This window comes from Crassostrea angulata, chromosome 10 (genome assembly GCF_025612915.1).
Source record: "Crassostrea angulata isolate pt1a10 chromosome 10, ASM2561291v2, whole genome shotgun sequence".
In the NCBI taxonomy this organism is placed as follows: Eukaryota; Metazoa; Mollusca; class Bivalvia; order Ostreida; family Ostreidae; genus Magallana; species Magallana angulata.
Genome location: NC_069120.1, coordinates 25,490,864 through 25,509,264, shown reverse-complemented (window position 1 = coordinate 25,509,264; position 18,401 = coordinate 25,490,864). Strand labels below are relative to the sequence as shown.

Below are 18,401 nucleotides of genomic sequence, written 5' to 3'. Positions count from 1 at the left end.
GTGTACATGTGTATAACATTATGTAGCGCTATAATATTTACCAAATAACTTAAACTATTTCACAGAGCATTGAGAGAGAAAGAGAGAGAGAGAGAGAGAGAGAGAGAGAGGACATGTTTGCAATGTACTTTTACAGAGACAGTTTCCAGTGAGCCTATACTTCATAAGATGATTGCAATGTGCCTACTGCGCATTACAACGCCTGGCAGAGCGTTGTCAAGAGAAATAGGGATCATGTATTGTACTCTAGTGAGTTGTACTCAATATACTGATCAGAATATTTATAATCATTCCAAATAATTATAAATTACGCTCAAGAATTATTCGCATGCATACAGACAAGTTTCGCGCAACTAGCATAGCTGCCTAAAATTGCCTCTCACTCAGAATGTCTCTGTATTAATCTGTATACATCTTTGTGAATACTAGTATTTACTTGGTTTTACAAACCTCTATTTCCAATATCAGCCTAATTGGTTACATATTAATCAATCTCGATGTTGACAGTGTATGCAAGAGTCAATATCTCACACCTGAACAAAAGGTTGGCCTAATGATAATTGACGAGTCTTGTGCGTAAGCATTGTGATTCCAAGGAACAGGATATTTATTAAAAATCCACTTGCATGGCACGCTCATCGTACAAAACCACCGTTCTGTTTCATCACTGTTTAACGATGTTAGAATTTTTTGTATAATCTTTAAATGATAAGTAGAAACGTTCTCACACATTCACATAATTATGTCAAGTACTTACATGTATGATATCAAGTTTATATTTAAAGCAAAGAAATTAGACCGAGGGATCGATAAATATCAAGTATATATATATTTTTTCCATTGACACTGAGAAAAGTTTCTCAATATTGGCTAAGTGTGCAGGGCGGAGGGCGAATGCGATTAAAGACTGAGATATAAGTAAATTTCCAATCAAAAGAACAACTGACAATGACGCATGGGAAGTGTCTGCTGTATGTGTTTGGATTTATCTGTATCATCTTTATAAAGAAAACACGTGGATGCTGTGTCAAGTTAGAAATGTGTTGCATTTGCATCCTAGAGCCAAAGAAAGCAGACCACACGTTTTGTTTCTCGCAAAATGTATCATCGGTCAGCGCTCCTAATCTCGTAATGCGCGAATTAAGTGGCCCGTTTTATAAGAAGCGAAGGGGAATGATGTTGTGTTGACTGAAAATAAATGAATTTTTAAAAAGTCAATAAAGTTATGCAATGGTCATATAAGTAAAATGATACAGTATATTATTGATTTTATTTCAAATCAAATTTAGTTAAAGGATTTAGAAAATGCAAAAAATAAAAAAATATCGTTTTATGCTAGTTTTGTGAAATCTAATTTAGCGTATTCGCTAATTCAAAAAAGGTAACACTGCTGTGTATAAATAGTTTATATAGGGTACTATTTCAAAAGGTTCCATAAACGCAACTATTGTGTTACCGGAATCCCTACAGTCTGAATAAACATTAAGCGGTTCAGTTTAATAGCACTGAGAATGTCTGCACTTAAAAATCTAATGTTACAAAAATCTATACCAATTTACGAGAAGAGTGTTAAAATACATTATAAGCAGACATTTTATTTTGACACGTTTGCCTCAAACGTTACAACCACAGAGTCTATTTGCCAATAGCTCTAAATCTAACGTTTTGTGAGATTGCAATTTAGTTTCTAGGCATCTTGCACCAGTCATCAAAAAGTAAAGCGGGGGGGGGGGGGGGGGGGGGTAGGTTTCACATTCTTGTTATTCACTTGATTCTCAAGGATCTGAATTTGAATTTTGTAAAGGACACTAATAATTTTAAAAATCCAAACCGCTGTACTCAATACATTGAAGATATATTTATTTTCACAACTGGTCTGCCGCACAATCCATCATTCAATCGCAGTAAATGAATTAAAAGTAACTTAAATTTTATATTTTCTTTGAAAGGAACTTTATTGGATAAGAACTCAACAACTGAAAATTAACAGTCAACAAATTGCATAACGTTAAGACTGTATGATAACACCAAGGAAGTTTTCAATTAATCAAAAATGTACCGGTATCCGTCTTGTATATGCATAAATATCTGGAAAAGGTTTGGAAATACAATTCTAGTACGTGAACATTTTTCATGTTTTGTCTTCTAAATGTCAAAATTTGTCTTCTTCATATTCTGACGCAATGAATAGCTCTAAACGAGGCCGAGTACAGAACGAGTACGCACGCTTTCGCGCAGCGTTTCATTTGTATTGTGACGTCATCTTTTTGCTTTGTTGACGCCATGGCGTGATAGTTTCAACTGCAGATATTCAGCGAAATTTGTTGAAAATAACTCGTTTGATGTGTAAAATTGATATTATATTGTGGAATAAACATAAATGTCTCGAAGTATAAGCTATATTTGGGCTCGGGTCGAAAACGTGAAGAGGGTTCAGCAAGCCTAACCCTCTGTCACGTTTTCTTAACCCGCCTAAATATCGCTAAATTTATTTATTTCAAGACATTAACCATGTATTTCATATCATTTACCCTTAATATGTGATGTTATATATTTATTTATTACCGAAATATGTCTTAATGTTTTAATAATACAATAAAGGTCACCATTTCCGTCTTTGTCAAATAAAAAATAGCCATTATCTGACAAACTGGGAAATTGGGCGTACAAAAAATAACTTTGATAAGACCCCTGGAACAAACCAGGAGGTAGAATGTTTTTTTTATTTGACAATTTGATGCCTTTCAGCAATAACTTTTATTTGTAGAACAGAAAAAGAAATCCCTAGGGCAGAAGTTTAAAAAATGTGCAAATTTGGTACATTTCAAGCAAAATCCCATAGAGTCCTATGTTAAAAATCAACAAACTTTGAGATGACCCCTTAAACAAACGGTGTGGTAAATGTCTTATTTTTTTAAACTTAAAATAATAATTATATCAGTAGAAATTCTTGTTAAAAATTTCATTCAAAAATCTAGGGCAGAAAAAATTAGACCCGGCCTCGTTAATTCTTAAGAAGTAAACACTAAAGTAATTATAGATTTCAAATAAAAATGTCGGGTTAACAAATAGTACTTATTCAGCGGAAAAAATTTACAACAACTTTTACAGAGAACGATCTGTCAAGTGTGTTCTCGCGTGACGACAAGGAAAACAGGGTATCCCTGTATGCTCATGCTGCAAGGGGAGAGGTATGCTGGAGATTTATCACGATCCGTCATCTGCTTCCTGTTTGCTAACACCCTATGACGACAGAACAGCTACCTGATCTTACCAGTGCTACTCAGTCAGTGCATATAATTCTGCAACATCAGATTGAATCTTTATATAGAATCATAAAACTCTAATTGTTTTAAAGTTGCTCATTGCAATCTAACAAACAAATTTAAGAAATCACATATTTGTTTAAAAAAAACAACCCCAAAACATCTTTCATCAATATTCACATTATATCAATTTTTGATATTAATAGAAAAATAAATTAACAGAAAAAAATCAGGTGTCATGGTTGTTCATCGGATGATGGTAGTCTGTGTTTGTATTGAATTGAACTAAACTTTCTGACAGGAATATTGGATTTATTCGTTCGCACCTCTGTTCCAACACGATGGAGTTTTCTCATTGGCCTGGCACTTCCGTTAAGCGTCGTTGTTGCTTTGAGAGATTTACTGGAACACGAATTGTTGTTAAATGAGGTTTGTCTGTTGAGCATGGTGGTCCGTCGGTAGATGACACTGTCATATGTTGAAAGGCTGTAGGTTCGAATCATCAAGTTCCGAAGGCAATGACTCCATGGAAACCAGTTGTGCATAAGCACAACTAAATCTGCCTGGAAAATGAAATAAAAGAATATTTTTGAAAGAAGTATGATTACGATATGATGATTTGTTATGTACAAAATCATTTAACTTCTTCAAAGAATTTTTTTCTTTGCGGATTATTGTATACAGGGAAATTTTCGCCCCCGTTTTTTTCGCCGGCCCTTTCGCCCTCTTTGTCAGTGGGCGAATTCCAATGTTCCAAGTTATCTCTTTAGTACACAAGCATATCTTAGCGAATTTAAGACGGAGCAAAACCGAATGCAAATGTTGAAGGGGGAAAATAACACTGGGCGAAAATAACATTGTTTGTTATACTTTCATGTTAAATACTGAAATCTGATTGGTTAAGACGCAGTTAATAATATTTACTATTACCCTCAGCGTTAGCAACGCACTTGGCAACGGGTAACATTAAAAAATGTTACATGCGCGAAAATTATGCGCGTACGGTTCGCTGTAGAATTCATGTTATTCCTATATAAAAGCAGTAAAATTTTCTTAAAATTTTTAAAAAAGACATTCAGTATAACAAAATAAATAGTGCCTGTTTTGGGAGGATAACAGTTGAAATTGACACCCCGAGAAAACCATTGTCAACCTCCGCTTCGCGTCGGTTGACAATGGTTTTCTCGGGGTGTCAATTTCAACTGTTACCCTCCCAAACAGGCACTATTTATATAATACAGCATCATAGAAGTGCGGTATGTATACGGCAGATGCATCATCCTATGACTACTGCGACAGTGGGTCGGTTCAATAGAACTAGTCTGAATAAAAGACGAAACCCATTAGCAGTTGAGAAACGATACATGTACTAATGGTAACTTGGACTTTTTTTTTCAACAAACATCACCATCCTTACGCCAACGATAGATCACTGGAAGTCTTTCTAGCTTAATGCAAAACTTCGAGAATTATAGCCTTGTTGAATAATAAATCAAAATGGTGTACATTTAGAGAGCAATTAAAATATTGATATTAATGACAGAACTGAATTTCTATGGCGCCAGGAACATAACTGTGCGCGATATATCAAATGAATGTAGACGTCTTATACAATATTTATGCAGGTCGTCTATCTCAAATGACATAAAAGACGCGATTATTACACTATCCAAATTTCTTATACCCAGTTGCAAGTGATTATCTCTGAGACGAGCCTTATTTACGATGACATATATCATAATCAATTTAACATGTAACTAATGTACGTTTAGCTTGCAGAAAACACTTGCACTGTGTACAAAATACACACGCATGCTGATACGAAGGAGTTCCATTGTCTTCTATAAGCATGGGAAAATAACAACACAACAAACCAAAACAACAAATCCATTTCCCCGTGTTTTCTATATACAACAGTGCACGTGAAATTGTTAATATTGATGTCTCTAGGAAAACAGAGAGTTTGGATTACCGTGTAGTCACGTACACTTAGCAATACTGTTGATGGATATATCAACTGCAGTTCCAAAGATATCCGTATCGTGCGTTTATCGCCTTTACTTCTTTATCACAACTTTCTGAATTTGTCAGGATTTGTATATTTTTCCATGACTCAATAGGAATGCCTGTATAACAGCTATTGTGTATGCTGGCGAGACTGTGCGTTTCGATAATTTTCGATAAGGTGTTTTCTTTGATATTCCATAGACATAAGATAGCGGATCTTGCATAAAAATACACAAAAATGTGTAATTATTTTTCTTGCAAACTATTTATTACCTTATTTCTTTTTCTTTCTTTCTTTTTAGTCATTAAGATGAAACAATCGAAAAATCTATGGCATGATACACATTTACGGAAGAGCCAGTACACATTTTAAATTTAACACTAGTCCATATTTTGACTAGGTCATAACGTTGGCTTGCTAATTTTAATACAAAATGTAATCCGCAGTTACATATATGCAGAAAAGCATTAGTATATACAGAAAATATCTGAAGATATATACGAAAAAGTTGATGGATGATATACGTACGACATACGTAGAAATATCACACATGTACCTGTACATGTACTAATATCCAAGGGTATTAAGATGCATGGATAAGATATGAAATATGTGTTCGCATATTAATTTTTTTATCATTTTAAGAATATAATACGTCTTTCATTCTGTAAAATGAACGTGAGCCAGTTTTAGTCGATGAATTGATTTTCACGAAAAAAAAATGCACGTTTTTCTCAATCAAATATTTTCAGCACATTTTACTTCCTCATTCTTACGATTTCTCTTTTCAACGCAACCATTTAATATGCATGTTTGTTTAAAAGTGACGAAAACATAATTTCTTTCGGTATAATGTACTTAGAATTAACGAATAATTACAAATCGGTCTTCCATCTAGCCATTTTTCTTTATCTTTTCAAGTGCATATGCATTTTCGGCTTAGGAGGAAACCAACTGCAACCTATTTGATTTTTGCATCGATACTTTTCAAGTTAATTCTTTTAATTCTGAAATGGGAGGGTTAAATGTTGTTTGGTATGAATCTTCTTTTATTACCTCACAGATAACGGTACAATGCTGTTAGTGGATAACTGTTTATAACGGAGCCAGAAGTGGCGAAACGGGATATAGCGCTTCAATAAAGCAAACTCTGATGAACTTGATAACAATATTAATACTTTGTCTTAGGTGCTGTGCTGCTAGATGTGCACGAATCAGATTTAATGTCGATATGGCGATTTCTTATAGCAATAAAGATATGGTTTTTTTCGCGATTTCTTAAGCATATTTGAGGAGTTTGGTAAGCTAATAAATCTTTATCTACACAACAACACTAAAAATACTGCGCATAAAGATGCCTAATCCCAATACTATGTTCAAAAGAACCCACTGCATAAAGTCAAACAAAATCTTATCGATGATGTTTTCATTCATAACACCTGTTTTGTCAGAAAAACTATTTTCAAACACCCACCCCCTCCTCCCAAGTTTCAATCTCCCCTTGTGCATTGTTTCAACAATAAATAACACATTTCATAAAACAGTCGTACAGAACAGAATACATATGTATTGTTTAACATACATCACCATGACTGTTTGTCTTTGACCTGTATTGCATTTATGTACGGTAAGGATTTATGACCTGTTACATAATAAATAATTACTACAGTCATCTACTCATTGCTTTTGAAACAGAGATAGAAGAGGAATGTAGTTTAACAATCTCATCTTGACGATCGTTATCAACCATAATGGATGTCATTTGGAAAAATAGGTCAGGGATGGTCAAGAAGACCTCGTTACTACTGATAGTACTGTTTCCTAATGTTAACGGATCAAAAACCTGCACATTTCGCGAGAAAATCTAAATAGAAGTGAAATGTTTAGTCTGTATTTTTTGAGATATTTTATTTTTAAGCGCTTACTCGTTATTCGTAGACTAAAATGATTTTTTTTTTTTTAAAAAAAGTTGCATGCAGTTGCATGCAGAAGCAATCCATTCATTCAGTCAATATATGAATTTATACCGTATGGATTAAGCTTAAATCACAGCAAATATGTGAAACATATTTGCAATGTGAAAATCTGCTGAAGTGTTATTTTCATACCCTGAATGTTTCATTGGTAAATCCATATATGATTGGGTTTGCAAAGCTGTTGCTCATGGCTAACCAATGGGCGCCCAGAAAAAGGGCGAGTTTTTGTTGGTGTGGAACATCTTTAAAAACTTCGGTAAAGTCTCCCATGAGATTGAACAAGTGGAGAGGCAACCAACAGATTCCAAACATCACAACGACAATGACTAACATTTTGACGACCTGAAATGAGAGGAAAGAAAATCGGTAACCATGCAAAAACAGGAGCTAAAGAGCATCAAGTACACTGCAAAATTGTTTGTTTGTAAACAAAACTTCAAAATTTCAACATGTATATAATGAATGCTGCAACTAATGTCCGATCAATTCGGTTCGTAATTCTGTTATCCATTCATCTACTCGTTGTTTTATGTTGTTTATTTCGATATGTTTTAGCTTTGAATATCGTTCTTATGTGTTCAAACAAAAATGTTTCTTGATTTGTTTTGATGCAATAGGTTTATTTTTATGTTGTAGCTGCAAATGTTGACGTCACAATTCCCAAAGTTCGGTACGAACAACTTAAATGTCTGATTGTTGAATTTAAGATGTAATTTGATGCAGAACATTTATTTAGGACAAAGTTTCTCCCTGAACTGCGTTAATGTTTCAATTGTTAACAGTGTATCGTAAAACGTGAAATGCAGTAGTAATTCAGGCTTTCAATTGATAAAGCCTTTGCCAACATCAACTGTTTTATCTTTTATCCAGATAATTTCGAATGATGTTAAAAGAATCCAATTTACATTAAACCGTTTAATCTTTAATCAAAGAACAAACTTTAATTTTAGTGTTGAACGGATGTTAGCGCGTGTGTCATTAAATCTACAATCTTAGATATTTTCATTGCCGTTTCCTTTGCTAAGTGACACACGAAAATTTCGGATAGATATTATTAAGCAAGATTATAATGATTATCGAAAACAATCGAATCTGTCTATAAAAAAAGGCAAAAAACCTTGAACAAATTGTCTTATCTTTCCGCAGTACAGAAAAGCTCTTGGCCTTTGATATTTGAGAATTGAAAAAAAAAACCTGCGACTAATGTTGATATCTTTTAGATTAACCATACAATATATCTATAATATTGCGATTTTATTTGGGATTCTTTGCTATATCTAAATAACCTACTCGTGTTTCGGCAAATAGAATAAGCAGCTAACTGTTTGTTTCAGAACAGATTCTAAAAGTTTCCTAGGCCAGAATTTTCATTGCAAAAATATGACGAAACTTTGCAATCAAAGGTTGTATACACACTCTTTGTTTTAAAATACACGTTTCCCATTAATAATTTAAGAATTTGCAATAACTATAACCACATATCAAACCCATCATATTATATATATATGTGTATATTACATTTACATACAAAACCATACATGTCTAAGTGAGAAGACATCATGTATAACATGACCATCCTTGCTGAGACACGCAAGTAAAGAAGTGACATTAAATCAATTAATCAAGGCCATTCGATATGATTTATGTAGTCAATTTGATTAATAGTTTTCCGTTCTGTGGACATTTTCAGGAGCACAGACAGACTTCATCATTTGAAACCCTTCTAAATAATATCTTCTGGGATAGTGTAGCCGAGTCGTTCTATTTATTCCAAGTGTCAAGACAAAGAATTCTAGCGGCTTTTCCCCAGTGGCAATAGCGTGTCGGATTCAAAGACATGAATATGGTTAGAAATTAATTTACATTGCGGGACTGAATTATGTATTGGATGCGGTATCATGGAGACGATTAAGCGAAAAAAAAAGGTTGGGGGGGGGGGGGGGGGGGTTGTTACACACAGATATTTTCAAAAGAGCTTTACGTTGTTAACAATTCATGTTATTCATATCACATTGTTACATCCTTAAAAAGATCTTGCTTTCAATTATTCTAGGCAAATCACATCTGAAATAAAAAAAAATTGTAAGCGTATACAAATTCTGGGCATACCGATTCACTTTATATATTCAGTAAGTGTATTTAAACAGTCAACGCATCATTCAGTGTTATGCCATGCCTCTCAATTTTCACTATTTCCAGGTTAATACCAGAAGTTCTGTTCTGTCCATGTGTTTAATATATCTTGCGTGGCATGACGACATTTTTTCAATCTTTTATGCCCTCTTTGCATGCATGTTTTCTTCGAAATTCGGACACGCATACAGTATTTTAAATTTAGCAGGCATTAATTGCCCTATTTCACTTCGATAAGATAAAGTGTTTGATTATATTATTTTTTTAAACCTTTAACTGGATTTCAAAGAAGTTGCTGTTTAGAAAACTATTTAATTAAAAAAGATTCCAAGAAAAAAAACCAAATCCGATAATTTTAAAAATGTTCACATATGTGGTTGTTTATTCCTTCTCGGTCTTAACTTTAAGAGGAACTATTTATTTATATTATCGACTGAAATTCAGAATTATGTATAATGATAAATAAAAATCAGCTTTAGCAAACATATTTATTAAAGATCTCTGGTTCTTCCGGCATGATTAATTTATCATATTAGAACAACTAGTGTTATCTGGAGTATTCTTATTCTCTATGCCAAACAAAATATATACTTGTTAACAAAACTGCTTTGCGACACAAAAAGTATACTTATGCTGGAAATCTTTTCCCATTCGCAAACAAAATTAAAACGACGACTTCTGTTCGTTTGCAAGTACTTGTTGGTTGCGAATATATGTAGTTGGAAACCAACAACAAATTCATGAAAACACACTATAATACATAATTGAAAAATGAGGTCTTACATGTTATAATTAATAATCTACAAATATTTGTAGTCGAAAAGCACTTTGATATCAGTCATATTCGCAAAACAATGCTATTGCTTATCAAATCTGGTCTACAGCAATGAATCTCGAACGTTAGATTAGGACAGCATTCTAGCATCGATGGTCAAAGACTGCGAAGAATGTAGCCGTTTAAATAGATCAAGAAGTTAACTCGATAAAATTTGATGGATGTGAAAATATAATAAACATGGAAACGTGGATGGGTCTGGATCAGAACTATATAGACAGTATGATAGACAGTATGCAACGACGCATCACTCAGTGAATAGAGCGACACGGGGGTCTCTGAGTGATAATTAACATTATGCATTTTGAACTCAGTGGTTCTATATTCATTTGTTTCAAAATGATGATATTGTTTTAAATTGAAAAATAAAACGACTTAAATTAAAATCCGGATTTTTTTTTGCCCTTTACTATAGTTCTGCTGAAGATTTTAAATTGGAAAATGGTAACCCTGAATATCCATCCTGTATCATAAGAGACACTCGTAGATTGCTCTCCATCTCTTCGTGTAAATCTTTTGATAACGTTGCAATCGAAGCTTAGATTCAGTTTATACATCATTTTAATGAGAGACCATTTTTCAACCAGATGACAAATCGAAAAGAATTCTGACAGTAACTCTCTGAGAACTTCTGACATTGAGAGAATAAAAAAATCATTGATTCTAACCAAACAATCAATTGAGTTCTTTCTTTAGGGTTATTCGATGCATTCAAGAGAGCACTAAAATTCTCTTTGGCACGTCATAATTTGACTAATGACTTTAAAATAGACCAGAAAGAGTAGGGCTATCATATCATTCTGACGTTGGTTTAATAGAGTGAAAGAAAATAAGCACACAAGTTTGACTGATTGGAAAGCACCAGATCCAATGATATAGAGCAACTTCTTGGTTGGTACTTCAGAAATCTCCCAAATTATCACAGCTGCGTTATTTGTGGAATTGTGAAAAGCAATCACACAACAGGTGAGAAAATGGGTGAGAAAGCGTACCCACAATTTGATAATTGGAAACTTAAGAAATTACGAGGAGGGAGGGAAAAAAAATAAATAAAATAACACAAAAAAAAAGTAAATCGACAGGAAAGAATGCCATGAAGCTTCGTTAAAAGATAACAGTGGGAAAAAAAAACCCAGGAATAGTTTCCGATTGTAAAAAAATATATATATTAATTGTAGCATTCTGTGTGTAATTAGGCGTCGTCAAGAACCATGTCTTGTTACAATCAATCTTACAATATTGGTGTGGAGAGCCTTAAGGTTATCATTACAAATCCCTGAGGAACATTTGCTCTGATCTTATATTTAAGTGATGCTGAAGGATACATCAGCAACAGTACCCTATACAAGGGGAATATCAATAAATTTTAATAAAAACCTTTTATCAACCCGAGGCAGGAAATATCAGTGGGCTGATATTGATGTTTTGGGTTGATACAGGTTTACCCTGTGTGATAGAGAAAAGGGCACCCATTATACCGATAAAGCATATGTCGTCATCACACTCATTACATTTGCTCAAAAAACAACCATATGATACCAAGTTTACCATTAAAGAAACCCTCATTGATATCAAATTGAAATTAGATATTATATACAATGTATGTTACTATGAAAAATATTAATAAAAAAATGGAGGGAACAAATTGGTTATTGATAGAATTAACAAAAATAGTTAAAGTCTTTTTCAAGGTTTTCTCGGTACGTAAGTACCAGCTAATACTACGAATAAAATTGAATCAGTTTTCCAGTCAGTAAAGTTTTAATTTTCACTTCGATCAAATGATTAAAAAATATAGCACATGTATTAATCAAAAAAATTGTGTTCCAAATAAAAAAAAGAGTTCCGAAATGAGGTTTTCCACAATGTATATCGCCCATCAAATCCATATCTTTATCAGACGAGAAGCTGATCTGGATATTGTAAAGTAAGCTGTATCATGTAAAAAAACATGCATTGATTATGAAATGTATTCATCAATATCAACCAATAAAGTATATGCATTTGGAGGTGACATTTTACATCACTTTACGCCCTACTCAAGCTTGCTTGCTCATAGCTCAAAATGACTCCACCATTTCCTGAAATATGTAAGAAGGATCTTGTCGTGACGGTATCTACTATGCCAAGGGATCTTATTTTAGAAAAATTTTTGGTTTCATGCAAGGGGGAGGAGGAGGTGGGGGGGGGGGGGGGGGGCTGGCCCTAACCCCACCTTTTCTAGCAGCGGACATTTTTCTTCAATTCACATATTAAATATTGATTTATCATTGGGTTACCCCCCCCCCCCCCAACTTTTATGGGAGCGGGTAACAAATGGAAGTGAAGCTAAATTAATGCTACGCAGCCTCCACCCAAAAGCCTTTGTGTTAAAAAACTAACAACTACCCCCAAATAAAATGAAAACAAAACAAGTCCTTGTTTATATCGACAACCAACTATTGGAATCAAATTGCTCAACCTTTTTGCAATTTTCTATCAAACCTCTAATGTGAAATTAATGTTGCAAAATGCAAATTAACTGGTAAGTTTCAATATTTAAAACCTTACCTGAAAACAGAAAAAGAAATTGATGGTGATTGATTTAAGAGAAGAAGAAAAAATGAGTTTGTTCTTGAATTTATAGCAATCTTTAAGAACTCAAATGAAAATAAGCAATAATTAAAAGAAAAATCGGGAAAAAAGCAATTTTGAAAAAGAAGAATCGGGAAAAATGTATTATCATAAAGCTTGTATACTAGTACGAAGGACTGCGGGACACATTTTGTCGTGTTCTTGCTCGACGTACATCTTATATAGGCGATAAGCTTCATTCTCTGTCACTATATATTTCACACAGCAGAGAAACTACCAGAAACAGTCTTAATCTGACTGCAACACGGCAAAATTACAACGACACGTCTCTCTCTATCGCGATTCTATCACCAGTGAGCAATGGATACTTACACGTTTGGTGTTCTAGAGTTTTGGGAACTGTCCAATTCCTGATAGAGGTTTTGGAAAGCAAGCGTACTATAATGATAAGCAGACTGTGACAAGACAATCAGTGTTATTGACATTCACTGCTGCTTGTGTATTACTTTAATTTCGCTGCAAATACTGGTTATTCCGGGGAAAATTATTATGTACTTATACATGCTCCTGAAGTAGATACATTTATAGGATTAATTATACAGTATACTAGTCAGTTCACACCCGCACACTAATTACTGATAAGTTCAAGAGAATTATACTAATTCTCGATCGTTTAATTCGATGACATGTCAACATCCCAAAAACTTTCTTCATACTTTAATTAAACAATTTGATTTAGCTTGCTCTCTTCACTGATTGATTGATCGTCAATTTACCAGCAATATGCGTTTTGTTCAGATTCATGAAGATACCTTTATATAGGATTAAGCACCATGCCCACTGATTAAGTATCATAAGATACATACGATGGCAAAAGACTTTTTCCTGCCGAAAAAATGAAATTTTAGAAAAGATAAAAGACCTCTAAAATAACAAATGAAATGATGTTTATAATAGAATATTGTATCAGAATCAATGTAAACTTGAATAGATCTTAAACATTTTCGCACACTATGTAAGTTTAAATTTTTTGCTACCTTAACAGTAAACTCCGCGTCTATCATATTTGCATCAACTGAATTAGTTGTGTTTCACATTAAAGTCGTTGAAATGGGCTATTAAGACAAAAACAAAAATTAATCGCACATCTATATGCTCAAAGTAAAAGCCCAAATGCATTTGCAACATCGGTGGAGAAATGTCAAACACATTTTTTTCTGCTTTGAATTCAATAGAACACAAAGAATGTCCCTCAATCAAGCCTTATCAATCGACAAATATGTAAATTTGTACTTTCATTAATATTGGCCATCAAAGCATCGCAACATGGGCCGATTTAAAAAAAAATATTTCTACGTTTCTAGAAATAAAAAAAAGCCTTTGGCCAGAAAATATGAAATTAACAAAACATGTTATCTATTGATGTTGCTTTATAACTTTTGCAAATACTACAATTACTCTTTTAACTCGCTTGCAATTTTCTGCGGGAACAGAATTGAACTTTAACACCTTTGTTCTTTAATATCCGATATTGACTGCAAACCGAGTTTTTCTTTCTTTGATGGAACAAGGGGTGGAGATGTATATCAATTTTTTGGTCTAACTATTTGCGCAAACATTTGCTATCGAACTATTTTTTTAAAACTTATGACAAATCATCACATAATTCTGATACTAGTATTAGTTTTATTTTTATCACAACTTGATCAGCGTTTGTCCATTCAATCTCTGCAACTTAGATTAAAGAGTGCTAATAAAGAAAAAAACTGCCTTTATTTCATCAATTACTACAGTACTTGTCTACTTGTACTTGAAAAGGCTATTTGTAATAAAAACTTAATCAAATGTTTCGCTTCAATCCACCTTGTTCTACTTATCATTTGAGTTTTCGCCATTGCTCATTCAGGGTTTTTTTCACTGTACTAGATTTTGGTTAAACAAGCCAATAAAACGTTTCATCAAAAACATCTTAACGATACACATTAAGTACATTTTAATTTATCAGATCTCAAGTATTGTCGGAAGTACTTAAGTAAACTATCTTGCACTTTGACTGAGCCTATTTTCCAAACATTTTTTTATGTAAATTTTTTCTGGCATATGTGTTTTTTAAGACAATTTCATTAAGGTTACTAAGTATTCAATCTGCCACAAAATATATCTTTTTCTGGGAGATTTTTTTCTGGTATCGATATATTTAAGGTACAGTCAAGAGTAAGTAGATTTATATCTTTTTGGTCGTTTTATTTCATCATAAATATTCTGAGACTTTAATCGGTGTATCAATTTTATAAACTTGCATGATATAAATTAATGGATGTATATGAAGGATTTCGACGTCTCGGTTTAGTTTCTGTTGTTTTTACAATCGTTTATTTGTAACCAAATAATGAACACCTCCTTAAACTGCTAATTTCAAGATTCTTAATTCTTTCAATTGTCTTCTTCACAGCACTCTAAATATAATAGGATCTTAAACAAATATAGGATTGCATTTCGTCGACGGAAATGAATTTTGACGTTCTTAGCGCAAAGAGATTACTGACGCGTTATGTACTGTCGGTTTCGTCAGGAAAAAAAAACTGAAAACACGTTCAGTAATAAATTGGTATATTAACGTGTCAAAACCAAAGACAACGCCTGAAATCGAAAGTGCACATAAAATTTTTGTTGAAAATGAGCGAATATTGCTCTTGCTGTTGCAGTGAAATGTATGTAGGGCACCGTTTAGTAGGTTTATTGGGGGAATATATGAACTTGTTCTGCTCACGTTAGTGTTTCGGATACAAAAAGAGAAATGCACATCGTTTTTAATATCCTAGTTCTTTCTTAATTAAAACATACCTCTATTCATTTCTTACAGAGAAAACGATAACAAAATTGGCATCATGCCGATTTTTTCCTCTAATTTTTGTATGTACTTCTTGATTTTTTGTACTAAGAATATGCTTAAAAACTGATGATTCAAGGAGATTGACTTATCAATGCGAAATATTCTAATATGAAAATGTTCGCTTAGGAAAGTATTTCTGTAATTGAGTTTTAAATTCATGTTGCACTTTTTGACCTTCTTCGGTAGACTTGCAGGTGATTTATCAAATTCTACATTGAATAAAAAAGAACCGTATAACATAAATTTCATAAGCTTCATATATAACAGGAATTCTCGGAAGCATAATGGGTTATTTTATTTCTATAAAAAATTGCCTAATGTGAGAGATTTATCAATTTAATAGTTAATGCAAGGTTTGAGCGTCCGACTTTATTTGAAATCATCACCGTTTTTCGTTATAAACCTTTATAATTCTTAGAATTTCTCATGTAGAGATAACAGCGCATTGTTCGGGTTAAAAATAAAGGGAAAAACCCTTTGTGAGTCAAAACTCCTGGAAAAAAGTTTATCGCAGTGGTAAAGAAAGGGGGGGGGGGGGGTGGAGGAGGAAAATATCTTCATGGACATTCTACACATATACTAGTACACATCTTGTTCAAGATCTGGCTGTAGATACAACATGCCTGCTGTCCTACTGTGATGTTGTGAGGTTCTACAACCTCCATCTCCGGACTTCAAACGAATTCGAGCGAGGCATGCCATTCTTTATTTTACTGAGATACATACTCACGCACGAAATGACCATAATATTAAGTGTCCGGGGAAATGAAATGATCACGGAAAATACATAAATAACGGACTGAAGTTGTGGGTTTTTTTTTATCCATGTACATGTATAGGTGAACCTATGATCTTTAAAGAACAGTGCAATGTTGTTGGTGAACTTTGATACCTTTCGTGTTGGCCTATGCATTTTACATGTATATATGCTCTGATAGTGTGTGCTTATTGCCGAGATAAATACCTTAATTTTCGATCGAAGTTGATGTCTATCTCTTTCATAATGTTTATTTCCCGGGGCCGTCCGCTTCCAAAGCATTATTCCAACTACGGTGTATGTAAGTAGAAGAATAAGTAAAGGAAACAGGTAGGTCAAAATCATCACAAAGACAGTGTACAGTGGACGTGAACTAGGGTGGGGCCATTCCTCGTTGCAAATGACTTTGCCCTTGTAGATGGACGACCGTCCGATAAAAAACTGCACGGCCGAAAGTGCAAACGCGCACAGCCAGACCAATGCAATTACGTATTTTCCCCGTCGGTACGTAATTCTGGAATGCAACGGAAATGAGACCGCCATAAACCTATCAATTCCAATTGCGACATTAGTAAATACACTTCCACATACGGAAAAAATTTGAAAAAATAACACAATTGGACACAAGGGGGCTGTAAACACCCAGTAGCCCATAATGCTGTCAGCAAAGGTGAAAGGCATACAAAAGGCTGCCATAATTAAGTCGGATGCTGCAAGGTTGATTAGGAAGAGTCTAAGGTCTGTTCTCGAACGTCGACCTTTCACAAAGACCAATACCACCAAAATATTGCCACCCAAGGACAGAAAAGTTGTTATGGCATACAGAAATATTAATCCTATTAAGGCATCTATGGATAACTTATCTTCATCATCCGAATGAATCGTTGAGGGAAACGAGTTGATTCCGGAATCGTTACACAATTTTGACATATTCAAAGTTCCATTTAAACAGGTAAAATTAAAAAAAATATTTGCTGTAAAGTTTTCACCATTAGTCGATTCCATATTTCTCTGTAAGAATTGAATTTGCAGCAAGCTTAAATTCTTCTGGATATCACATTATGCGCTTAATTCATTCCTCCCCTAAATACATCTGTCTTGTCTCCGAGCGCTCTCTAAGGAATGAGACGTACAGTCTCCGTGATAAATAAAGAATTCTCGAAAAATACGTAATCCTTTAACTTCTGATTTAACAATTAATGGACCAAAATATACACAAATAGAAAAGAGACTGCAAAAAAAATTTAGTACTGTCATTGAAACCCCAAAGCTATAATCTCTGGTTAAGGCGCTCTATCGATCACGTGGGATGAAGCCGTCATAGTTTGGTTTTGGACCACCAGTTTCGCCCGACCTGTAGGAGAATGCTATCCTCACCAGCAGACATTCCTCCCCGCAGTTAAATGCGTGATATATCCATCAGAGAGTAAACGATACTAATTATTATCATTGTTCAGGTTGTAAGCCACTTCCAAGCTTCCGAGCGAGAGGTGCCTTGTCAATAATCAGCAACCAAGCGTGCTCACTTTTTGATCAAAAAATGGCTATTTATCTTAAACACAACGAGACAAAGTATACATGGTTGTTTTGACTTCCGATAGATTTATGTCCGTTTCTTGTTTATTTTAACATGTATTATGCTCAACAGTTTCTAAAGCCTCTTAGATGTTTCTATTCACCTGCATAAATAATAACGACAAAACTATTCAACTCCGGGTTGCCTGCCGCCGTTACGTCAAGTTCACATGCCGGAAATTAGAGGCGATATTTACATTAAATTTCCTACATATGTAATATATGTACCATGGCCACTTGAGTGCGACTTTCTGATATGATTAATAGTTTTCAGTTTACACGGAAAATATGATAAGTATAAATTCTTCCAGGTTTTTCTTAACAATAATTAAATTGTTCCTCATATCATAAGTGTGTGGACATTTGGATAAAAATTGTATTGTA

At 33.9% G+C, this 18,401-nt stretch overlaps 1 protein-coding gene across 1 annotated transcript; it reads right to left on the bottom strand.

The window, feature by feature from the left end:
* Positions 1-1,943: 1,943 nt before the first annotated feature.
* Positions 1,944-18,145, bottom strand: LOC128168353 (RYamide receptor-like). Its single transcript, XM_052834598.1, has 3 exons — positions 16,650-18,145; positions 7,383-7,592; positions 1,944-3,829 (listed from the first exon to the last, which is right to left on the bottom strand). The coding sequence occupies exons 1-3, from the start codon at positions 17,445-17,447 to the stop codon at positions 3,503-3,505; spliced, it is 1,335 nt and encodes a 444-aa protein (XP_052690558.1). The 5' UTR covers positions 17,448-18,145; the 3' UTR covers positions 1,944-3,502.
* Between the last annotated feature and the right edge of the window lie 256 nt (positions 18,146-18,401).

Coding starts and splice junctions, on each gene's coding strand:
- LOC128168353 (XM_052834598.1), bottom strand. CDS start 17,447: ATGGAATCGACTAATGGTGAAAACTTTACAGCAAATATTTTTTTTAAT. Junction 7,593..16,649: donor AACTTCGATCGAAAATTAAG/GTATTTATCTCG, acceptor CTCTCATTTCAG/GTCGTCAAAATGTTAGTCAT. Junction 3,830..7,382: donor TTACCAATGAAACATTCAGG/GTATGAAAATAA, acceptor TTCATTTTCCAG/GCAGATTTAGTTGTGCTTAT.